The sequence below is a fragment of the Pterocles gutturalis genome, unplaced genomic scaffold (assembly GCF_000699245.1).
Source record: "Pterocles gutturalis isolate BGI_N339 unplaced genomic scaffold, ASM69924v1 scaffold1002, whole genome shotgun sequence".
NCBI classification, from domain to species: domain Eukaryota; kingdom Metazoa; phylum Chordata; class Aves; order Pterocliformes; family Pteroclidae; genus Pterocles; species Pterocles gutturalis.
In genome coordinates, this window is record NW_010112329.1 from 20956 (window position 1) to 47314 (window position 26359).

Below are 26359 nucleotides of genomic sequence, written 5' to 3' on the forward strand. Positions count from 1 at the left end.
GAAAGTTGCCTCATATGTAGGCAGGCTATAAAACAGTGCATAAAATTAGAACTGACTTCCTAGTGACATAGTTTTCTTTAGAAACAACATGCTGAGAAAAACCTGAGGCAGTAAATAGGCAGGTTTTTCTTCAAGGCTGTTACAGAGAAGAAAAATATCCCTGCTAAAATAAAGTCTTTTCTAACTTCACGGTTTTAAATCATACATAGCAGCAAGAGGAAATGCCTTTATTCCTCTTGCAAATCAACTGCAATTCCTTGTCAAAGAATTTCCAATGCTGCCAGACCTTTTACTCTGTGGTTCAAGAACAACAAAACTTACTTAAAATGTAAATAGTCCTTTCCTGGCTTTTGGTGCAAAAGTGATTCTCATTCTTGATGTCTGGTGATCAAAAGAGGAGGGAATGCACTGCCCTGTGCTGAAAAATTTGGCCACGAGGCTTTTTTTTCAATGCACTTTTCACATACTCAGCAGCTTTGCTATAAATGTCTGTTCCTGAAAGGAAATATCCACCTCCATACTTTTAAAAATATCATCTCAGGTTTTTGATCATCTAAATGTTAATTAAGATGTGGAACACAGTCTCGGGGGAGAGCGGCTGGAAAGCTGCCCAGCAGAGAGGGACCTGGGGGTGCTGGTCGACAGCCGGCTGAACATGAGCCAGCAGTGTGCCCAGGTGGCCAAGAAGGCCAACAGCATCCTGGCCTGCATCAGCAACAGTGTGGCCAGCAGGACTAGGGCAGGGATTGTGCCCCTGTACTCGGCACTGGTGAGGCCGCACCTTGAATCCTGTGTTCAGTTTTGGGCCCCTCACCACAAGAAGGACATCGAGGTGCTGGAGCAGGTCCAGAGAAGGGCAACGAGGCTGGTGAAGGGTCTGGAGCACAGGTCTGATGAGGAGCAGCTGAGGGAGCTGAGGGTGTTTAGTCTGGAGAAGAGGAGGCTGAGAGGAGACCTTTCACTCTCTACAACTACCTGAAAGGAGGGTGTAGTGACGTGGGTGCTGGCCTCTTCTCCAGAGTAACAAGTGATAGGACAAGAGGAAATGGCCTCAAGTTGCACGAGGGGAGGTTTAGGCTGGATATTAGAAAAAATTTCTTCACTGAAAGAGTGACCAGGCATTGGAACAGGCTGCCCAGGGAAGTGGTGGAGGCACCATCCCTGAAGGTGTTCAAGAAACATGTAGATGTGGTGCTTAGGGACATGGTTTAGTGAGTTAGGTGGTGTTGGGTTGACGGTTGGACTTGATGATCCTTGAGGTCTTTTCCAACCTTAATGATTCTATGATAAATAAACTAAGAGCTAACTATTATCAAAAGTCCCAGTCCTCTAAAAACCAAACACACTAAATCACATCTAATATTCTTTGCTCTAAACAAACTGGCACTGATATCTCAATAACTAATTTTCTAGACAATTTTCTAGACTGTGGAGCCTGTTCTTGTAGATCTCTGCACCAGGTGAATTTGCTGAGAAGGAAAACAGCTCAATGATAGGCATAGACTTGCCTATGGGAGTTGATGCTGAACTGCTCCAGAGATGATGATGATGACACCAGAGCTGATCAGGGACAAGGGGACTTGGAGAAATTAAACTGGGTGGTGTACCAAAAGAGGACAAGCAGAGATCAGTGGTGGTTCTTGGTCTCAGTAATATTAGTAAACAGACTGTGTTCAGTAACTCTTCTTGAGATGAAGATGATGGAAGTCAAATTTCAAACAAGACATGTTGACAGATTCAGGTTATTTGTATCTGTGTTTTTACTTGTGTTGAAATGAAATGTCATCTAGTTACAGCCATTTTTGTGTGTTTTGAGATGCTTTGAAAGAGCAGTTGAATTTTGTAGGGCCACGTACACGTGCTGAAACCCTGATCTTTCAAGGGCCTTGTGCCATTGTAGAGGAATTGGAAAACAGAAAAACAATATGTGAACAAAAACTATATTGTGACATGAAGAGCAGGGCTTGCTGAAAATGTGGTAAACGTGCTACAGAACAAAAGAACCATCTGCCCTCAGCAAAGGGATTTAATATCCTCTCTGCTCTGCTAATGGATTTTTTAACATTACTTGTTGCTTACAGAGCTCCATCATCAACGGGCTTGAAACGAGAGGCTGCCATGTGCCAGAAGATTAGGACAATCAATTATGACTATAAAACATTTAGTTAAAAAAAACCCTGATATGTAAATAGCTAGTTGCTCTCTGGCCTTCTGCTCTTTCAAACTTATGGAGGTTTTTGGCTCTTTCCTCCTGTAGCAGAAACACTCCCTCATCTGCTCAACCTCTCAGAGTTGTTTCTGGTTTTTGTTAGCACAGACTGACTGGCAGTGCAGTAACTATACATCTCCACCTAAAATCCAGTGTATGGTCAGGGTCTGGCCATGCACAGGCTTCTCCTCCAAAGCCATTTCTTCCTTTGGATCACGTGCAGCTGAGGAGGACTTCACCAGAAGCTACAGGTGTAACGACAGCATGATTTGCTCAGCCTAGAGATGATTCAAGGCACCACCATAAGTAAGTGGGCAGTTATTATACCAGTTTGGTGAGGTCAGTTTTCAGGGAAGTTATTTTTATAGTTAGTCACAATGTGTTGCTTCTTGACAGAATTTTAAAATCACATTTTATAACAAATGTTTCTTTTTTTTTTTTTTTTTTTTCCACAGCAGTATTGAAAACGAAAAATGAAATGGTAAATGTGGAAAAACATTCAAATGAAACCTTTCAACCCAAGTGCAAGTTTTTTAAAATTTCTTTTTTTTTCCAGAAATAATTACTGATTTCAGTGAAACCTCACAAGTTGGGCAGAAAAACACATTCATTTACTACTGGCATTTGCTCAAAGAGGCAATCTCAGACTTCACTGTTAGAACCTGAGATAGTTTAGTACTTGACACATAGCAGTGCTGGCCGCCTCAGGCACTCCTACAAGTACACTTCTGTGTGGCATCAATTATTAAATGAATAAGAAAACTTCTGTCAAATAATTGTATGGAAGTTTCTGCAGCCCAGCAATGCAAAAGGAGTATTACGTGCCTGGGGGTCAATCTGGGAGCAAAAAATTATGGACATTAAGCTGAAATTTTACTTTATTTCTAAATATTTAAATAATTAAACCAAAAATACTAAAAATCTGCTTTCTAAGATTTTGTCTATCCACAGGAACAATTCAACACATCACTCATAAACTGTCCATGATTAGAAGGTATTTTCACTACCTGAATTCACCCTGGATGCAAATAGGAACAAGCTAAGCCAACTCAAGCCATAGCTTTTCTTGTCTACACGTATGGTTTGCACCAGCATGACTATGGGGTCTGCTGTCCAAAAACCTTAATTAACATTGACCATAATTGTATTACCACTATTAGAGATAAGGAAACCCATAGGGGTAGCAATAACATTGGTAGCTACAACAGTCTGGCCAGTACAAAGACACAGCCTATAACAAAAACACAGCAAAATCCATCAGATAACCTTGATTTTAGCAAAATGATTTCCAGTTCTACAGGAGCTGCTGGGGGGATGTCACTGAAGGCACGATTTGGAGGGGAGGGTGGAAGAGAAAAGCAGACCAGTGTGTCAGAAGGCGCTGGCATGTAGCTGGATCTCACCAATAGAGAGCTGGGTCAATACACATTGGAAATTTTGATAACACTTTGACTAAACAAAAGCTATGCATCTCAAACCCTCCAATTAATAGACAGGAGACTGATCCACTAGTTAAGAGGCTGACCAACTGCTGTGCTTCTGCACGTACACTATTTAGACTGGAGGAACTGGGAGCCTGCTTTCCAGAAAGAAGGTCTGGTGCCAAGAGATGGGTTCCTGAAAGGAAGAAGTGGTCTTGGAAAGAAGAAGGGGGCCCAGAAGGAAGAAGGTGAAAATCCTGGCCTGGAGAGAGATCTGGGAAATGGGGGACGATCCTGGAGATGAGGAAGCCATGGACATCAATGCCAGGGGATGCCCAAGGACCTTGGCCAGCGGCATCTGAGATGGGTAACTACAAGCAGCAGGAACTGACATGACTTTCTGCCCAAAGTTCCCAGGCCAGCAATGACATCCTTGCACGGAAGGGGAGACCTAGAGGATCCACATGTGGGTGGTATTCTTCAGCATGTAAGAAAAATTTATGTCAAAGAGGTAAAAAATTATAGATTGTGTACATCTGGAAAACTAAAATTTAGGCAATGCTCTATTTCTTGACAAAGCATTTCTGTTTATTGCCTCATTTTATGGCTTCTGCAACTCATAGTAAGGTGAAGCTCCTAATAATTTCCCTTCTAGATGATGCTTTTATCAGCTACATGGCAATGTAATTATCCACATAATTATCCCCTCTACTCGGCTCTTGTGAGGCCCCATCTGGAGTACTGTGTCCAGGCCTGGGGCCCCCACCACAGGAAGGACGTAGAGCTCTTGGAGCGGGTGCAGAGGAGGGCCACAAAGATGATCAGAGGGCTGGAGCACCTCTCCTACGAGGAAAGGTTGAGGGAACTGGGCTTGTTTAGCTTGGAGAAGAGAAGGCTCCGGGGAGACCTCATTGCTGCCTTCCAGTACTTGAAGGGAGCCTATAAACAGGAGTGGGAGCGACTGTTTACGAGGGTGGATAGTGATAGGACAAGGGGGAATGGTTTTAAACTAAGACAGGGGAGGTTTAGGTTAGAGAACAGGATAAAGTTTTTCACCCAGAGGGTGGTGGCACACTGGAACAGGTTGCCCAGGGAGGTCGTGGATGCCCCATCCCTGGAGGCATTCAAGGCCAGGCTGGATGTGGCTCTGAGCAGCCTGGTCTAGTGATTGGCGGCCCTGCATATGGCAGGGGGGTTGAAACTAGATGATCACTATGGTTCTTTTCAACCCAGGCCATTCTATGATTCTATGATAACAGTGATATTCTGGTAGACAAGGACTCTAAGTAGTAAAATAATGGTTTTACTGCAAGGTCAGCTTCAAAGAAGATGCATTTTATTTGCTTATCTGAAAACACCCAACGTCCCATACGAGCTCAGGAAAAGTACATAGCAGGACATTAAAAAAAAATAAAATCTTGTATTCTGGCTCATCCCTAGGTCTTTAACAAACCTTAAGCCTACCATTATGTTCTTCCCCAGGGTTGATCTCAGGAGCAATGGCCACTACTGAGTAGAGTGTTTGGTGTTTTTCGATGCAGTTGTTGGTCAAAAATAATCTTGGCTAATGTTAAAATACTGATTGTAGATCTGCTGGAAATTTTTATTGTTTTCATCCTAATTAGGCAGCAAATGGTGGTCACCATCTTTAAAGGCTCTTTTCACTGAGGATTAACTGCAGTTTCATATTAATAGCAATGAACCCAGAATTACAGTAAACTTGAAAATTATCTCATAACAAATGTGAAACATGCTTGATGCTGTTCAAGGACAAATTAGAATTTAAAATAGAATTCCACCCTCTTTTCTCAGCTAAGCAGTTACTGATTATCCAATTTACTGATAACATTTTCGCCTCATCTCAGAGGAGGAAGCCCTCCCAGTGGATAAACAGACTATAAATATTTGCTTTTCAATATTTGCTTTAAAGGATGTTTAACTCTTTATTACCAAAGAAAAATATTAATGCAATGCAGGGATAATGTGTGGCCCTCTGTATCTACTTCACAAATGTGGGGCCGTATGAATTGGGTACTTTTTATCACGCTTATGAAAAATAGGAGACGTACTGATGGGGCACACCTATACTGACTAATCTATAACTAACAGTTTATTGCATATCTTTGTATTATTTATTTTGGTTAATATAGTACTTCATATTTCCAGAAGGCTTTTGTTTAGCTCTTCTTACAGGGCTCCTCTAAAAAGTGGGAAGGTCTATGCTTATGGAGAGTTATTAACTCAAGAAAAATCATAGGAGAAGTCAGGTTCAACTTCAAGCTGATAGATATGTTAAAATTACTATTTTGTATGAATTTTTTGGAGAAGTTTGTTTGCCCTAAACTTTAGCACAGCAGGTCAGAGAGGCCTGAAGTTATTGTCACTCACAAGGACTGTCAAAAGTGCTAGAAGATTGAGGTGCCCAGAGCCATTCAGCATCAATTGGAGCGAGAACCTAAGTCTCCTAATCAACTCCAGGAGTGAATTTACTGGAGGGAAGGAGGAGGGAGAGACAGGGACTTCAGGCCATTTAATAACATCTGGGGTGGCACCAGTCACTGCCAAGGTTACACAACTGCCCCTTTTTCTCACAATCAAAACCAAAGGAGGCTGGATTCAGCTGCTTTTGAAAAACCTCTTTCCATAGGGAAACTCCTTGCCCTCTTGCATTAATAATAAACAACAGTCTCACATGCACACTATTTTATACTGTAACGGTCTGTCATCTGGAAGACAGATCTGGGAAGGCTCAGCTCTGACTGCACAAACCCATTGGAGATGTGGACACAAAGCCACCTCCAAAAGTTGCTCCAGGGGCATCTCCTCCTCATAGGCAGCTTTTTACTCTTCTCTACAGGGGACAACTCCCATGCTGGTGCAGTGGCAACACAAATCTCTCTTCCCCAAGGTCATCTGGGCTGGGGGATGCTAGAGAGACTAGGAAGAGTGGAGGGCACTGAATGAATAACATTATTTTTTCCTTTATCTCGCAAGAAAAGCCTCAGTAATTTTTTTTCTTTTTCTTTTCTTTTTTTTTTTTTTTTTTTTTTTTAAGAGCTCTAGAGGAGTCCTCCAAACTACCATAGCCTTGGAAACACAGCTTCAGTTACTGTCATGCTTCCCAGGAGTACTGCCAAGCAGCAGTGATCAACCTGTGACTGTTTATTGCATCCTTGTCTACCTGGATAATGCTGAATAAAGGCAGGCTCGGATCAAACCAGAATGCCTCCTTAATTGACTGAGGCAGCAAACTTAAAAAAAGCCAAGAGTACGCTTTATGAGGAAGCTGATCAGACTGGAAGCACAAAGCACTATGTCATAGTTCCTGCAAAATTGTGCTATATTTAGTAAACAAACACATAAATTACAGTTATATAAACACTTCCTCAAACTATGGAGTTTTTCCATTACTTATTAGTTGCAGTTGCTGATAGTCTAAGAGAAAAGGTTCAGATGTCACAACAAACAAAAATAGAAGACCGTAGCTCCAATCCAGATCTCTTTCTCTCCTTCATTCCTGTATTTGAAAAGCTGGGCCAATTTATCAACTTTGAGCCTAGCCTTACGAAGGATGCTGCATTAGATCTTTGGGGATAAGAGTGGTTGAAAGCTCTAGTAGCCAGAGCAGCACAGCGAAATAAAGAAATACAAGCTGCTTTTAAAATATGTGTCCAGAAAGAATTGCTGATGGCACTTTGTTGGTTCTTTGAAACTCCAGAATGACTGGCTAAACCAGAACAGACGGTGGCAGGAGTGAATTAATGCTGAAGGGATAACACAATTTCACTGCTTAAGCACTGTTGATAAATAGAATGGAAGTAAACTGTGCTAGGGGTCTACTATTGGTTTTATCTTTTTGTTTGCTTGTTTGTTTTCTACAGGTTTCTCTGACTGGAACCTAGTTAGTGCCCTAAGAAGGCAGGTACTGAGTCATTTACCTCCAGAGCTGCAAAGGTCTGCAGAATCTGCATCCAAACCAGAAAACTGATTACCCCAAGACCAACCACAAACGCATATATCTCAGGTTCCTAAGCCAGTGATGACATGATCCAGAAGGACCTGATTTAGACTATTATTGGACACTGCAGATCATTATTTTGTTTGGTCTTTCTGAAAGTTTGTAGCCCTCTAGCACATCTTTCCAGGCAAAGATACCCCAACGTGTATGTCAATGAAACAGGTGGTTGGACAAAATTCTCCATCAGAGTTCAGGTTAAGCATGGAATGAAACTACTAAGTGCACCTTTGAAACACAAAGAAACATAAAATAATGTTGTTACAAATGAGCAGCTATTTCTTTAAAACATAGCTTTAAAGGATTGACTTTCAATTCAGCTATTTTTAAAAGCAAAGTGGCTTACTTTTTTGCTACACTACTTATATTTTACTTTGATGGGAATACATTAATTGCACGTAATATGCTTGGAATGTGTGGAAAATAACATTTTTTCCATGTGAGTCAGCACAGGAAATTAACTGCAAATGAGTAAATTGTTGAGAAGTCTACAGATGGAGTTGGTTTTTTTTAATACACAATGTTTTTGAAGAGTAGAGTACTGACATCATGTTTTCTACAAGAGTAGAGTATCACAGAGATGACTGATGACACACTAGAGACTGAGGAAGAGCAAGAACTTGCTTCTGATCAGCATAGTTTAAGACTCTAATCTGATGCAACACTAATTTAATAGTTTCTGTCTTTGCTGGTGCCAGGTAGTTTTGCCTGCCGTTATTGGACATTGCCAAAGCTTACCACACTCTTACCAAACACAGAAAATTGTAGATAACATGAAATAAACTCAGAGGTGTTCTGACCTGATCTTATTTTCACAGTGATGTAAAATAAACAAAACCAGTATCTTCTAAATGATGATCTAGTGATACATTCCATAAGATACTTTGATTTTCAAAATTTTCCCTTGCTGGGGTTAGATATTAAAATAGTAATAATTGCTACTAGTAAGAAGAGCAAATTAATGGATTTCTAAGAGTCATACTGTGAGAGGGTGTTCATGGGTGGATATACTTAGGAAAATATGTAACTCACCATGGAGTTGAATCCTTAGTCCTAAACTAACCAACATTTTGGAGCTCACAGCAGCAGAACAGTGAGCATCAGAAAGGAGGACAGTCTGCTCAAACATACTTGCCATTTGCTCTGAAATTATGTGAATTCTTACTGCTGACTTCAGTATTAGAACTGACGATTGCATTGGAGTATTTGACACTGCAAGAAGGCTCCGTTAACGTAAAATGGATCCTCCATACACTCCTCAGAGCTCCCTTGAATCTGAAATTTTCTCCCTTATTTCAATTGTCAGAAAACAACTGCTTCTAAACAAAATTTTCCTTCTGCTTACCAAGGTGGAACTCTAGCCCCTGTCTAGAACAGTTAGTTGGAACACTTTGACTCCTGTCTTTAAGGTGAGCTATGAAGCACACTATAAATACTGTTTTTTTCTTTTTTGAAATCAAACTAACAGAGTTTCTTTTGAGTATGCTGCATTGCATTCTGGGATGCATGGAAAACATTTGAATAAGTTTGCATTATACTGATCCTAGTAAACATCCTCCTCTGAATGCTGAAACCACTTACACGTATTTGGCCTTTATCTTATGACTGTACTTCTGTCAAATGAACAAACAGGCACACATGCTGTATCCCAAAGGCAACGTTTGGCTCATCCTGCCTCACAATCAAGGAGAGATGATGCACATATTTTTTTTTGTAGGAAGAGAATGTTTCACGTTCCTTTAATTTTGCTGGGAAAAGAGCAGCTCAGGGAGCCTGCTGCCTCTGCTCTGAGTGTCCTGTTCACTCTGAAGCTGCAGACAGATTCTGCCACGCTGGTGCGACCGAAGTGTGTGCTGCACGCTCATGCTATGCACAGTTCATCATGCTGTCCTGCACCAAACAGAGCTGCTTAGTTCATAGATCAGAGAGCCATTTAAGGTGAGCCTGAAATCATTCTTGGTGGCAAAACTGAAACCATCTAAAGTCAAGCAGTGATTTTCCTGGACTGTTTTCAAAACATGTATCTGTCTTGGCCTTTATTCTCATCTATAAGGAATTTAAAGTCATAGACTCATTACTCTCAAATATCACTGCCCATCAAAAAGGCAAACAGAGAGAACAAACAAGCTCCATGCTGCAAGTGTAAATTCAGAGTCCCTGCACAAAGTGTTTTGGGTTGGTTTTTTTTGTTTTTGTTTTTTTTTTTTTTTTCTTTTCAGTCTACCTTTGGGAGCAGGCTTGACACGATTTCCTGAAAAGCTGCCTGTTTTGCTTCACCATCCCCATAACCAACAGTTGTACAACTGATACAGATTAATTGAGCTGCAAACAGCAACATCCAGATCTCCCATGCTGCTTAAAATACAACACAGTGAACCCGGGCAGGACTGCAGTAGGGATCAAAGAGAGGATTACAGGAACAGAGTAGACATCCATCTATGAAAATCAGGGCATCTAGACTCCAAGGCATGATAAGGTAAAACTCTTAACATCTTTTCTGCCATACCTCCAAGCAAAGAGGAGCTGGAGGAGGTCAGAGCAATTCACCTGGCTCAGCCTGCCAGCAGGCAAAATAGGTTGTGTTAGCTTCTTCAGCAATTACGAAAGGCTTCTTTCTCTAATGAAGTGGCTAAGATACAGAACAGACAAAGCAAGCCCTCAGAGGACAGAAAAGAACAGGAAAAATTCAGAAGGCAGGTGGGGTTAAAGCTGATGTTTTGACATTTGTAGCTATGCTTCAGGGCTTTCCTGTCCCAGGCGGGACACAGATGCCCAGCAAAGGAGAAGGCACGGGTGTTTATGAACTGGAGCTACTCCCTACGAAGTTTGTTGCCAGTAATAATCTGTCTTGAACAGCACTGTTTTGAAATGGTATTGCTGAGTTGTGCAGGCTTGTGACGATACTAATCTCCATACAACTTCATGAGAAGCTGCCAGGAATTAAAAAGACTTAGATTTGCAGAATATATTTGTGAAACTAAGCTTTGATAGAACATTCATCCACATTACAGGAGACAAGTTTTGGGCCTCCTTCCATACCTAAAGTTATTTCAACTAACTGCCTATCTTCCAGACTTCCTTTCAGTCTCTGGACAATGAACTTCCCCGATATTGATGTTTACTCCTTTTCCCTTTGACTTGTTCTACCACTTAAAGTAGAAAAAAACCTTAAAAGACTGGAAAATAACACCAAAATCTGGGATAAAAACTCCTTTGTTTCCCTGGATTCAGTAGAGCTGTGGTGCAGAGAGAATGAAATCAGGCTTCAAGTTTAATCCTTTAAGTTATGGAAGTATGATTGCCTTGCATCAGGTTTAATGTTCTGCAGACAGCTGCCTTTTCCAAAGAACGTGAGTTCCCCACACAAGTAGGGGACACTGAGCACGCTCATGTGGAAAAGGAGGTGCCATTCTCTGAAAAAGATTGAGCAATCCCAACAGCACCTTTCAAGAACTTACCATCCCGTTATCTGAAAAGCAGTGACTTCCATGCCAAGGAACATGAGTTTCTCACAGTAAGCTAGACAAATTACAGACAACAGTTTGTACTCCAAGACCTGCACTACTTCTACAGGAAGCTAAACCAGTGTTTTACTCCTTGTCCTGCTTAAAAATCTGGAAATTGCATCACTCACTTTCACACTGGTACACTGCCACTGAATTTATTATTATTATTATTTTTATATTAAATTATTATCAACCAGATGATAAGTAGGAAGACCAAATCCTGTGCATAATAAACTAGCCCCAAGGATGTGAATTTCTAGGACCATTTCTGAACAGCAATTCCTGCAGCTTCCCACAGTGGTGACCACACTCCAGCCACCTGCCACCCCTTCTTCCCCGGCCCCTCCTTGCTGGAGGGGGAAGGCATGGTCACCACAGTGCATGGGAACTGGGGGCAACACAGGGGGTAGGGGAAGACTCAAGGAGCAAGGGAGTCAGAATTACCGCTGTGGAAAAGAGTAAGGATAGCAGACACAAATTTGCAAGATGGTTTTCTGCTGTTTCTAGCGGAACATACAACAGTTTGTGCTTGGTGGTCAGTCTAACCTGAATGAGAGAGGAATTTGACTCCAGCTGCAACCCTCACCTGTAATTTGTGATGACAGAATGTGTCTACAAGGCAAGAAATCTGTCAACAAATATAGAACTTGTATGAGACTGTGGCAGGTGTGACATTAAGTCCAGATCCTTTTTGCATTAATATTCTCAAGTAGACATCTGGCCTCAGGTAAGTTATGGAAAGGTCATCATGCAAGTTCTAGCACGGACACCCACACAGATTTTCAAAAAATCATTCTTACCAACAATCATGTGGTTGCAGACATCGCAGAAGGTGGGTTTTTTGAAGATGTGCTCCTGGAAGATGTGAGCCTTGTTGCTTTCTGGCAGCTGCTGGGCTCTGGTGGGCGAGGAGGCTTGGCTCTCAGAGCTGGGGAGCTGCCCGGTGCTTGTGCTCACCTCAGGCATCAAGTCTACTTGCAGCTTCACATCGCTATTAGTCCTCTGGAAGAAATTGTCTGCGCTTTTACTCCGCAAGCTTTTGGTCTTGAAGGAGAGCGATCGTTTCAGTTTCTGCAGCTGCAACAAATAAGCCAATTATTTACCTTTTCCTCTTACAACCACTCTTACTCCTTTACAATTACTGCCTTTTCCACAGTAAGGCAAGGCTCCGGGTTTTGGGCTGTGCTGGTGACAAGTGAACCTGGGAGCCACTGGCAGACCTTGAACCACCTGAACAATAAAACTGACTTTAGAATTTAACCAGCAATTTCAGAGCGAAGAAAACAGATCCCAATCAGAAAATAAACTACTCTATATATGCTTTTTGATAGACAATGAACTTGATAACCCTTATGCATGCTTCTATTGGGCTTTTCTTTCAGGTGTGACAGCAAAGCGGTACTGCAGACGGTTGTACGCATTGGAGAATATACCCTTTGTGCTCAGGCATGAGAGAACTTGGAGGATTATTAATCCTCACACGGTCCTTTAAGCAGCCTGTAAAGCCATTTCAGGAACAGCTGTTAAATGGCAGTACAGGAGGAGTGAATTCAGTAAATATGTTTGATACACTTAAATTTCTTGGATTTGGCAGAAACAGATTATATGCAGCTTTGACTGAAAATGTTTTTTAAAGGAAAGAAGGCTAAGGACCAGCAACCTTATAATTAACTAGCCAATTGATAGTTAATGCATTAATTCATTAATAGTTAATACACATTCACATATATTCTTGTATATTGTATTGTGTATTGATTGACAGACTATTAAGAACCACCACAAGGCAATACTAACTTAAATTTGTTATCTCAAACCCTTTACCTATAAACTGTCCTCTACCTTATAAAGAGTTCTTCCCACCCCTGCCAGCTTTATATAAGGCAGAGAAGGGTGCCAGGCAAGGCACAGAAGCTATCAGGATATCAGCTACACAAATTTGCTGGTTTGTCAACTCTGACAGCCCCCAGGGAGGTTCAGGGTAAAAGGAAAACCAGCTCTGCGTCCACTTCACATTTGCTATCTCAGACGTGTAACACCTCCGTTATCACCTTTCACTCAGCACCATTCCAGCCACCGCAACATCATTTCAATCACTGCTGCAATTCTCTGGATAAATGTGACGTAAGAACTGAAATTTTCCATGCCGCTCAGGCTGTCTGTTGTAGCCAGCACGAATGGTTTCTATTAGAAACTGTTTATGTTAGAAGCAGTGATGATCTGGAATCATAATTCAGACTAATACAAAGGGAAGGAGTTCATACACTTTCCCAAAAAAGCATGGCACTGGTCTATCATACTGACTTAGTGGCCTCAGAGCACTTGTTCTCCCCAGATTCTCTTCCCAATCCATTCATTTTCTTTATGATGCAGCTGCAAGCACACTGTCAGAGAGGAGCATCAAGGCATCCCAGGAGGAAGCCTCTCTGCCACCTTCCGACACCAGCAGCTTGTTCGTGGAGAAAGGAGACACTCCAGCTCTCTTCCCTATATTTCAGAATAAACTCCCTGAGTCCAATAAACAGGCAAAGAGCTGCCATAGCCCTGATTAACAATGTTTGGGCTTTTTACGTGGAAGCAAAATGCGTTCTGCTCCCTGAGCTGTTCCTCCACAGTGGCTTTGGGAGCAGGGAAGGATCTGAGCGAGGGGTCCATCCCACATGCACCACTCTCACCCCAGCTCTCTCTGGGTTTGCAGGAGTAGCCCTGGGTCCAAATGAAGGAAGCACTCACCTGTTTGCAAGAAACTCTTAGTCTCTGAATGAATGTGTAAATAAGAGCAATTAAGTCATTAAATGCCAGCTACAAGGTAAAAGCAGTTTCTGGTTTCTGTTTCAGCTGAAGCCTAAGTGACAGACCAGCTGAGCCCAAAACTCACTGCACAACTGCACCAACAAAATGTGAGATCCTCCCTCTTCTGCTCGGATGTTAAGTCACCCACTCCTGAAATCACTGAGGTTACTCAGTACTGAGTTTACTTCATCTCCCCAGTGACAGTCAGGGACTCAGCAGCAGTTCACGCCCTTGCTCCTGAAACGCTTCTCACTGCAGTCAGACCTAATTAGTGCAGCAAAACACAGAGAATTACACCGCCACAAGGTGACTGAAATGGCATTCATTATTGATCTGCAATCCATTCCTACAGTGCCACATGAAGTTAATTAAATTTCAAAACGCTGCTTCTGCCACAGAAAGAAGACTAAGCTCAGCAGTACAGTATTTGTTTTATCATGAAACAACTCTCCTGACAGTTTGCACAATGCGTGCAGTATATTTCAAGGAGCTCTGCATTTATTATCCTCATCCTCTTCTCCTGTGCACAGTCATTTGCTAGTCAAAGGATGGACCGGCAACCTTTCCTCCCCCAGGCAGAAGAGTCAGCAGTTTTCCAAAGAGAGGGTAGTCCAGCATTCAGGCTGTGCGTGTCCAAAGATGCGCACACACATTAAGGTGAGCATGCCACTGTGCACACTCCGTGCACCTCCAGCCACAACATTCAGAGCAGGACACATATTCAGGAATGAGTTGTCCAAGCCACATTCACAGATTTGTCAGGCACCTCAGCACAAGCTAGTAGCTCTCTCTGAGATTCCCTGGGCACTCTTCTGTGTTAATCTGGTTAAATAATTGCCAGGCAAGGTGGGCATCCCTGTTGGTACCCAAATGCAGATTTCATACTTGTTTGCACTCAGGCTGGAGGACACCCACACGTTTAGCTTGCATTTCATACCTAAAGCACCAGAGAAAGTCTGCAGCTATTATATCCCAAATACATTATATGTATACAGAAGTAACTATGCAAAAATGCAGCACATAGGCAATGTTTAGCATTTTGCAAAGCTACTTACACACTTTATACTGTTAAAAAGTACCTCTCAGATCAGAGTGTTTTACACCCATCTTTCCTAAGTGAGAGTATGCACAGCAATAGAAGATTGGCATCAGGTTTTAAAAGTGGATTCAACTTTTCTTTCTTATATTAGGCCCACGAGAGTATTTGAAATAGGGTACTGCTATGTGATTGCTTACTCAGGAAAAGTTGGTGCAATCAAAAGCAAGGCCAGGTTGTTATACAAATAGCATAGATTGTAAAACAATAAAAGCTTAAGTGGTTATTATGCTGTAGTCAAGTAAGCATCACTTCCCTTACTTAAATACCATCATCTCCTCATTTTGAAGTTTGCTATGGCCCGGCCCTGTTCTTTTACTGGAAGATTTCAAATGTTAAATACAGGCATGTCATATATGCCTGATTATGATCTGCAGTAACTGATTTAATGTACTTGTCATGCCACGGGCTCCTAAGAGAGCTACTACAGCAGTCACCTGAAGCAGGAATCAGCTCTATCAATAGAGAGAACAGTATGCAAATTTTACTATTCATAATTTCTTACTGCAGAGTTAAAGAGTCTAAAGTGAACTTCAGAAAAACCCGCAACTATGGTTGTTCTGCACTTGATACTTACCTCAACACTTCCATGAAAAATCATGTATTGGGACTAAAAAAAACCCAAACCCCAAACCAGGCACAAAAAGGCTTTCAGAAACATTTTTGAGATAAATCTCCTAAGCCTTTCACAATTTCTCCTCTGCAGGGAAGGCTGCAAATTTGCTTTCACTTAAATAAAAATAAAAATTAAATTCCCACAAACACAAGAGTATTTTTTTGTAGACAAACACATTGACACTTCAGAAACCTGAACCCTTGAATTCAAATCCAGGATGTTCCTGTGGTTTGAAATTAGAGTCGGGGAAGGTAAAAAAAATTGTCTCTAGTTAAAAGTGTTTTATCAGTCACACAGACTCTTGGTGAGTGCACATACTAACACCACAGGCAAGGTAGAGATAAGTGCAATAGCTAAACCTCAGAGCTTGATTAACCTTTTTTTTTCAGTATCATCCAGCACAATCTCCATCTTCCTCAGAGTTACTGAGTGTTCAAGCTTCAAGAGATCATGAAGCTCTGACGAACCACAGCTTATATCAGCACCTCCTTTGTCCCTAATTCCCCTATACTAGAACTCTTTAAATGCTGTAACCAGAAAACAGGAGGCAGCAAAAGGACTGCTACTGAAATTCATTCCTAGTGTCACTGCTTTTGGTGTGAGTGGGAATTGCACCTGCCCTCACGAAGATGTTATTGGACTTCAATATTGGAAGCACACAACTTTTTCTACAATTTTGGTTTAAGAACTTCCTATGGAAGCTGGGAAGAAATCAGTGATTTGAGCTGTTTTATAATCCCTAGTTTTGCACCTACAAAAGATAGTAATGCATCCTACAAAGAGTAATTTATCCAGGCTCCTAACAGCTTCCTGATACCTAGAAACTCTTTTTCCCTCGCCTCTCCAGGTTGTCTACATTAGCAGCCAACGTGGCTCAGCAGGAGTGGATCTGGAGACTGAAACAGGGGCTCTTGAGGACCCAGCAGACACACCGTACACATTTCAGGGCACAGAGGACTCTGAACCAGACCAGCCTGTTAGTCCTGGCATGCGTTAGGTGCACACCTGGAGCACAAGAAAACGCCCAAGTGATGGTGCTCTGTGCACCACAGTAAGGACAAAAGTGGAGTGAATGGAAACAACTTGCTTTGAAACCACACTCCCAAATCAAACTAAAGTGCTAAGATAGGTGTCCCCTGTGTCATCAGCTTCGCTCCCTCCGTAACCTACACACAAATGTTTCATTCCCTTTCCTGGAGCTCGCTCCTCAGTGATCTCGGTGTGAATGGTGGTTATTAGGAGAACAAACTGAAACTATATTATACTATATTATATCATTATCTGCTTGAGTCATCATCTTTGGCACTCAGAACAACACTCCTGGAGTTTGCTGACATCAGCTTTTTTCCCAAATGCTTGGTCTTGTTCCCTTCTCAGCCACCGCTAACCATCCCTGCCAGCAGCAGAGGCTCCTGTGCAGCGTGGGGCCAACAGGGAGATTATTTTTATACATTTTCACTCTTAACTGTCTTCCAGAAGAAATGAACAAATGAACCAGGCTTATCAACACTGTCTGCTGTATTGCTACTGTGCTAGCAGTAAAAAAAAAAAAAAAATTGCTTGGTCTTCTCTATCCCTTTCTTTACACTACTGTTAACAGTATCACTAGATGGATCACAAGTAATACAGCGTATTAACAGAGTTGGAATGAGCCATCAAGCCAGTTTGACTCCCACATTTCTTATGAAATATAGCTATTTTGTGTAGCTATGCAGACTAGAATGCTCTGTCAGCAGATTTCAATCTGCATGAGATAAACATCCACCTTCTGTAAGGAACCATTTTTTCTTCCTTTCAGCTTCTTAGGGCAGGTTTCCAAATTATTTGACTCTCACATCATTATAAAAGAAGGACTTAAATGCATAGTGCCCAGATGATGATGTGTAGATTCACTAGAGAGCATATCAGGTACATGGGGTATTCCCAAAAGGGACTCAGACCAAAAACCTTTCAAATAAGGGAAAGAACAAAAGTATCGAGGAATGGCATCTATTCTACTGAGTCCAGTCCACTTTCTGGGTCAAGGAGCATTCAATTTGTATTAGCAATCCTCAGAACATACTTCAGATGTTAACTAGATTTGTGGAAGGACTAGATGTGACCGGGTTGTAAGTTAGCCTGGCGGCGTTGCTGGCTTCAGCTGGCTCTGCTGACTGAGAGCAAACAAGGAACCAGCTCAGACAGAAGCACGCACTTTTTGAATTATTTTCTTCTTAAAATTGAGGGATAAAAAAGTAAGTGATTTTTGAGCACGGATGAGGGTGTTTTTATTTTTCCTGGATTTGATTTGTAAATGCACTGCCTTGGCATTTTAATGAGCAAAAATAAGATTATGACATGCCCAAAGCCAGTATGCAATTTCATAAATAATATGTGTGTTTGCCTGCTGATGAGAGAAGTACCATGTCTTATAGCATTTACAAGATAAAAGGATATTTCAAACACTTAAGGGGTTGGTATTTACTGGCAAAGCATCCATGATAAAATTTGTGAGCAAAGCTGATTCTTTTTCTACCTTCTTCTTTCTAAATAATAAATACAATACTTGACTAGGACAAATTGAATTAGCTAAACTGACTTCAATTGTTGCTGATTTATAGAGTTTAAGAATTTTGCCCTATCATGTATCTGTGTCTGCCCTAGCCAGCTTTCTTGGAAGCTCTATCCTTTTAACCACTACAGACAGAGAGAGCATTTGTTATTGCAGAATCGGCTACGTGTGACACTTATGTATTTTCCCAAACAGATTGCATAGCTGGTATTAGAACAATACGTTTGTTATTGTTGCAAAAAAATAAATAAATGAAACTGTCTGCTTGAATACTGTATTGATTGGACTAGGGGGAGTAATTTTCCATAATACCTAACAATAACATTGTTGTGATTTATTGGGTACCTTCAACTATTCTGGTTGGCTCTTGCTGCTCTGGTCATCATCCTCAGATTCTCCTCCCTGCCCTGTACTGTTTTGGAAATCCACTCACCGATCCTCAAGCCATTTAGGATATATATTTTATATATATATATATATACACACACACATATACACACACCTTTTCAGGCAGGGCTCTTTCTGTGATTTTGTTTCACACGTAGAGTCCTAAGTCCTAACTACAATTAAATGCTTCGATTGGCATGTCAGAGTGTAACAGCAAAAATTCCTTAGAGAGCCTCAGGGTCTGAAAGCACGAAATCTGAAGGGATGCTCAGTTGTCACTGCTCCCACAAATGTCACTGTGAATCACACATTCTCAGCCCTCTCTTGTTGTATGACATCCTTGGCATCCGTGTGTTCGCATCTCTAAATGGCAGACCTCGAAATTATCAAGAGGTCTAGTCTGCACGTGTAGCCAAGCAGTGCATTTGCTTAGCAGACCTGTTCATTCTTTACAACTCTCTGGTTTGGTTTAAACCAAGCTGGAAAATTCATCTATTTCTCAACAACTGCTCTTGAAGTTGGTTTGAAATTATCCTACACTTTTTGGGTACATCTTCTTGTAATATTGCAAGGAACCAGGATCAGCAAATACGAGAGACAAACATGAAATAAAGTATTGAACGTTTTAAAAACTGAAAATATGAAAAAGTCTCACTTGTACTCCAAAGTCTTTTATGTATCTTCAAAATTCACAATAAGATGTGACAGGACAAAGTAACACAGTCCAAGGAGTGACAGATCTGAGGAAACACAATTTATCAACTCTTAACAATTGCCATCAGATCTCAGGGAAATCCTTTTTTGGTCTCCATTATATTCAGAATGGTCTTTATGCCTTAAGAGTAAACTCTGTGTTAGGTGTTCTGCAATTGTGACTTGTCTTGAGCTCATATTACCATTCCTGCCAAATATATTTTCATATGAATATCAAAGACTCACTGCCACTTAAACTGTTTAAAACAGCCTGTAAAATGGAGGAAATATATACAAAATAAACACAATTATATTTGTATGCGTGTCAAATCCAGAAAATATTAAGGCTTTTTCATCAAAGACTAAGCAAAATCACCCTCCACATGTTTTAATAAATTTGTTTATCTAACCCAAACTCTCAAATTTTATATCTAACAACATTTTTGCTGTTGTGTTTTTGAACAGCCCTATTTTGGTGTATTCCTCTTTTTTTCTTTTAATCAAGCTGTATTAGAAAGAGTAATCTAGAAAGAAAAGAGTGCATATTACATTTCTCTTCCTGAGATATCTAGCCTTATTAGTATTTCTTCAAAATTCGTAACAGGTTTGATTCAAGTTTATTTTATGGAAATTGGCTGGAAAAATGTTTTGTCCCTTTGATCTCCTCTCCTGCCTCACCTAGCAAAAGAATAGATGCTCCTCTTGGGAGCAGTGGGAAAGACTATAAATCCCAGGTTTATATCCAGGATCATATTTTCCCTGCTGCTAAACAGCTGTTCCAACACAGGTGGCACCAGCTACAGGGGATCTTTTATAATTCACGTTATGAAAGGTGGCTGGTGGAATAAACCGGCTGCAAACCTCCGTGTGGCTCCTGTCTCTCTTTCATGATCTGGAATTTTGTCCAGTCTTTCCTCCTGAAACCAATAGGAAAGCTCGTGAAGAAAGCAAGAGATGGTCAGGAACAGTCCTATTTTTATTTTTTTTAATCCCCCTGTACTTTCAGCTTCAAGATGTTTACATCATCTTGTTTTGTACTTTAGGTTTCACCTCAGGCATCTGGTTCCTAAGCAGCTGGTCATCTCCATCCTTTACCCCCATTAGGACAAGGCACACCTGTGGTTATCTCTTGACGTAGAGGCAATTTGGACTGTTATCTCTGAGGTCCCTCCTGGGAATCCCACATTTTGCTGCCCTGTTTGGATATCTTTTTTCCATTTCAGCTTCTAAATGGAACAGTGATTTCCCCTTGGTAGCTCGCAATTCACTCATTTACCAATCTTTGCTGCAGCAGAAGTGGCACAATGAAATTTGGAGATGAAAAGGCTGGATTTCAGAGTACTGTAAATCCAGGCAGCCCTGCTGAGGTGAAGGAAGATACACCAGTATATATCCTGCTGAGAGTGTTCAAGAATAGTAACAGGGGCTGAGTTTTGTTACTTTTCCTTCTTATGAATAATCTGCAGTGAATGTGATTATGAATTTAAAATTAATCATCCTTGATTGTATCTCATATCTGTCCATCTATGAAGTGTGCATCATTATTTTCCCCTATTGATCTTAGGAGAAATTAAAGCTCAATAGGACCTCATTGGACGGACCTTTAAAAAAAACCCCAGTCCTCTGTTAAAAAAGTACTGGTCTACCTACAGTAATAGTTTCCACTAATTTATTTTATCCATTTGTTTCTCTCTCTTTTTTTTTCTTTTTTTTTTTTTGTTTTATAAAAGAGTTGTTTTATTATACTTTAAATGGTAGTATGTGTCTTGAAGCAAATATGGAAATACATCTGGCAGGGAGGCAGACTGAGGGCAAATTAACATCAGCACCAGATCCCACACACTGTATAATCACATTTGTACCATCTTAAAACAAAAAAGAAGACTGAGATCTACTGGGAGTTGTTATAGTTAATATTCTGTCAGTGTTTCCACACCTACTTCTGGGGTTCCAAACTTAGGCTGTTAAAATTGCTTCGCAATGAAAACATGTAAGTGCTCAGCTCTACAACAAAGTTATTGTCATGGGGCCAAATCCTCAGGTCTTTGCTTACTGCTAACTCCCGCTGACTTCAGCGAGCATGTTTCCTGAGCAAAGGCTTGGGGTTTGGCTGGGTTGTTGTTTTCATTGTTTTGAAATGAAACTTTTTTTTTTTTTTTTTTTTTTTACAGTTTTACACTGTGCATTAAAACAAAGGCTTTCTGCATGCAGCATGAAAACACACCTGGCCACATTCAGCATCCTGTTATCATGCTTACTTTATTCAACCCTTCCCAGCTCCCCCCCTCTTTTTCTAAACCGTCTGTCAATCTCTGCTCCTCCACAACCAAATACAGACAGATGCAAGGGGACACTTATGCCTCTTTTGTCTCTCCTAGACACTTTTTTTCAAATTCATACTCAGTGTGAATTAATTTTGCCCAAACTTCTTGCTTAGCTACTGTGCTTTGTCTCTGAGATGATGTTACCTCATTTTCAGACCAAACAAAGAACCAGAACCACCATGGCAGAAGTTGGGTGCTCTATGGCCTATTGGCTTAAAAAAAGCCCCCAAACACAGATATTTGAGCTTATTTGATCCCACAGAGTTCTGCACTCCCTTCTTTGCTGCCTGTTCACAAACAGAGATTCATATCCAAATTTTACACCTTGTTTCCACCCTTCCTTTTCAAACTCTTCTCACTGGGAAGATAGGGTAGGAACACACACCTTACAGGTAACGTCTTCTTTGTTGTTTGATCTGCATCCAGTTTCTTGCCGTCCACCATGGCACATTTATTTACAGATCCAGTCCAGATATTGCACATCTTTTGTTAAAGCTCTTCTCAAAGTGCAACTTATGGCATACATTTATCCTTTCCAACGCATCTACTCTAATTGTTTTCTAATTTTCATAAAATACTTCCAAATAATTTGAGAGAAAATTGTGCCTGTTGTACCAGTTTCCAGGGAACTTGTTACTAGTACAGAAAGTTTCCATCTCAGTCTCATTTTAGTCGTGCCCAGCAAAAACTGCATTCAGTGTCCTCCATAAAGAATAAGCCAACTCTCCACCTGAATAATCAGTTTGACTTGATGATTATGTTGTCATATATATGACATAGAGCTACTTGGCACTTTATGGAGATGTTTGATGGCCTAAAAAAGTGCTTCAAGAAGTTGACAATATAAATACATATGTTTGGAGATGTTAATTGGCAGGAGTTTTTATGTATGAGATTTGTCATACATCTTTGTCTCCTTTTGCATCAGGTGTGGTGGGTTGGCCCTGGCTGGATGCTGGGTGCTCAAAGCTGCTCTAACACTTCCCTTCTCAGATGGACGGGGAGAGAAAATATAATAAAAAAGGCTCCTGGATCCAGATAAGGAAGAGATCACTCACCAATTACTGTCACAGGCAAAACAGACTGGACCTGGGGAAATTAGTTTAATTTCCTACTAATCAAATCAGAGTAGGATAATGAGAAATAAAATCAAATCTTAAAAACACCTTCCTCCCACCCCTCTCTTTATCCCAGACTCAACTTTACTCCTGAACTCTCTACCTCCTCCCCGTCAGCAGCACAGGGGTATAGGGAAAGGGGGCTGTGGTCAGTTCATCACACGCAGTTTCTGCTGCTCCTTCCTCCTCAGGGGCAGGACTCCTCACACTCTTCCCCTGCTCCAGCCTGGGGTCCCTCCCATGAGAGACAGTCCTCCACAAAATTCTCCATCGTGAGTCTTTCCCAGTTCTCCACTAACTGCTCCAGCATGGGCCCTTCCAAGGGGTGCAGTCCTTCAGGAACAGACTGCTCCAGTGTGGGTCCCCCACAGGGTCACAGCCTCCTTTGGGTATCCTCCTCCTCCACCATTACTCTCCGTGGCTGCATGGGCACACTGTTTCTTTCCATGGTCTTCCCCACAGGCTGCAGGACAATCTCTGCTCCGGCACCTGGAGCACATCCTCCCCCTCCTTCTTCACTGGCCTTGGTGTCTGCAGAGTTGTTTCTCTCACATATTCTCACTCCTCTCTTCAGCTGCAATTGCTGTCCCGCAGCAACTTTTTCCCTTTTTTAAATATGTGATCCCAGAGGCTCTCCCACCGTCGCCGATGGACTCGGCCTTGGCCAGTGGTGGGTCCATCTCAGAGCCAGCTGGCATTGACTCTTTTGGACACAGGGGAAGCTTCTGGCAGCTTCTCACAGAAGCTACCCCTGAAGGCCCCCCACTACCAAAACTTTGCCACACAAACCCAATACACTCTCGGGCTAATCCATTTCTTTTGTATTTTTTCCTAAACCTCCAAGCTGCTGAACATCTCTAGCCAACTATTGTGTCAAGACCAACCCTGCAAAACAAAAACATTTTATTTTTATCCTCAGCAGCTGCACAACTTTCCTCCTCAAATTACCTCTATCAAAGTTGCAAGATTAAAATGACTGTTTGAACCTCAAAAATGTGCTTATATAATGAGAAAGCTGGCTCAATGTAAAAAGATAGTTACATACAGAATACCACAACCAAAAAGGTAGAGAATTTAAGACCATAACTCTTTCTGAATAACTACAATTTTTTTTCTGAATGTTAAAAGAAATTAAGTCCCTCAGAATCCTCTAAAGTTAACCTGTACACAATCATCTAATAATTAAAAAAAAAAAAAAAGCTTGTTACAATGTCATGAGGTTGTGTTCACCTAATAAATGAAGCACATCCAAATTTCATATTTTTAGTGTGGAGAGAAAAAAGAGATGTATGGTATTGACATAAGATACCAACAGATTTAATAGGAGTTCTTTGATAGGAAAGTGAGGGATCCTGAACCAGTAAAATACCAGGATGCCTTGTCTGACAAGAATAATAGAACTAAAGAACAATAACAAAATAATAAAAGAACAGCCTATGAGTATGACTGTGCTGGAGGGATGATAACTCAGGGAAAGGGGATTTTTTTTCTGGAACTCAGCAGCTGGTAGTAAAGACCAGATGATATTACCTCTATTGCTACTTCAGGAATATTATATTTATTGCAGTGTGTCCCCTACAGTACCAGAAAAAAATAGGTTAGTTTTCTCATCTTGTTTAAAAAAGTCTCACTTTTTTTTTTTTTTTTTTTTTTTTACCAGACTGAGTGGCTACTTCTTATGGCCAACATCCAGTCATAGCCGAGTTCTCCTCAGAGGCCCATCACACTGTTCAGATTTTTGTTTTAAGGCTTGGCTGTCATTTTTTTAACCTTTGTGCAATGTTTTAAATTTATCTACATTCGAGCAGGATTCAAGTAGGTCTGTTACAGCTGTTGGCATTCATTTTAGCTTTGCTAATCTCTAAGGCATCATTTGTCCAGTGCATTTTTCTTCGATACCAGGTAGGACCTGCTAGAAAAGCCAACACTGTCGAGGTGTAGAATTGCAATCCAGGGATACCTGTGGGAGCCTAATTGGTCTTCAACTACCTACCCAAAAAGGAGGAGACTAAGAAGACAGGGGAGACTATGAAGAGCGCTTTTCTTCTGCACAAGGAAATGTTTTCTATTACCTCATTGCCTAGGTTTTAAATTTATGTGTATTTTCCTGCATATACATATAAAGAAAACCTGAGGTTACATCAAGAGATTTATAGGCATCCACATGCAAGGAACAGACCACATCATACCACGCAATGTAAGGAAACTAAAGTGCAACTTAAGACATTTCTTTGTGAATAAAGTAAGCACAGCTTGGGTATAGGTGAAAGGAAAAGTGCAAACTGTAGGGTTTGCATTTTTCCAAGTGTACTTAAGGCATGAGTGCCAGCATGCACACAGTGTTTATAAAAGGTCCCTCCCCCTAACAGAAGAATCACCATCCATTTTCTTAACAGGAATCTTTAAACTTGGCTAAGCTTGGAAAGCTGGTAGTTTTTCTTGTAAAGGCAGACCTTGCACTGCCTCATTGTATCACAGAGCCTGGTCCTGGATATAAGCATTTGGGTGAGAACAGGAATAGAGAGGAAAGAGAGAAACACTCAAAGTCAGAGTGCGAGTGAGTGAGCTAGCAAAAAAAGTTAACTGTTTGTCTGGGTCTTTTACAGACAGGAGCACAAAGTCCATTTGTCATTATAACTAACTACAGGAGATATAGATCTAACTGCTGTGAACCTGCCAAAGACTCCTGTATGCCCATTCTTCGTGAAACCGGTCCATGATTCATCTTGTAGCTACAGTTTAATAGCAGCACTTCACATTTTGAAGCCTGGATAGGCTCACATTTTTCTCTCTTTTTGTCATAGGTGCATAACTTTCCATTATAGGGCTGGCTGGAAAACAGTAGTTCCACTTAGCAAAAAATTTCAAAGTGGGAATGATTTTGTTCCAGGCTGACATAAAAAACAACCGCAGCCTTTCAAAACGCCTTTGAAAGAGCTGCGGGCAGAAGAGGGGAAAGTCAGACAGACTAACCTGCCAGGGGAACAGATGACTGACCGGTTGTTGTACGCAAGGTTCAGAACCTTGCTCTGACAGATTCGCAGTGGTGCTCAGCCTACTTCAAGCTTTCAGCTCAGCTGTAGCTGCCTGCTATGGTCAGTGGAAAAAGATTTCCCCTCAGAGAGGCTACTTCAGAGCACATAAGGCAGGCTTTTCCTCTAAATCACCTTTGATAAAACAATTTCAGTCGGTATTCTCTTTATAACGTAGGGAGACTGAACTACTATCTTAACTGCCTAAAGCTGGTCTCTAATTACAGGTGAGGCTGTACAATTTCACCTAGGATGCATTTTTCTCCTCTTTTGACTGGAAATGTCACCTGCAACCAGGAAAAGCTTCCTGACAGAAGTTTACACAATCAAGAAAACCAAACAGTTCCACAAAACCAGAAATTTTGACATTAAAAAAAAGCAGGAAAAAGCAAGCACTCAACAAGCACGCATTTCGCTGGAATGTTCATTACCAGAAATGTTGGCAAATCACTACAAGTCACCTTATGTTTATTTGTAAATAATTCCTTAATTGGATAATTATGAATTAAAAGAGGATGTGTGAAGATAAGTGAGAAGTGAGCTGCACACACTTATAAATAATATAAATAAATACACTGAGAGGTACAACAGAAATCGTATA

At 41.1% G+C, this 26359-nt stretch overlaps 1 protein-coding gene across 1 annotated transcript in view; it reads right to left on the minus strand.

The window, feature by feature from the left end:
* The window catches only part of STAC (SH3 and cysteine rich domain), a gene marked incomplete at its 3' end in the record, with an annotated part of 52890 nt that overhangs the window by 17598 nt on the left and 8933 nt on the right, over nt 1-26359 (minus strand). Inside the window, exon 2 of the mRNA XM_010073971.1 lies at nt 11952-12228. Coding sequence (XP_010072273.1) covers nt 11952-12228 — 277 coding nt within the window. The remainder of the gene's footprint in view (nt 1-11951; nt 12229-26359) is intronic.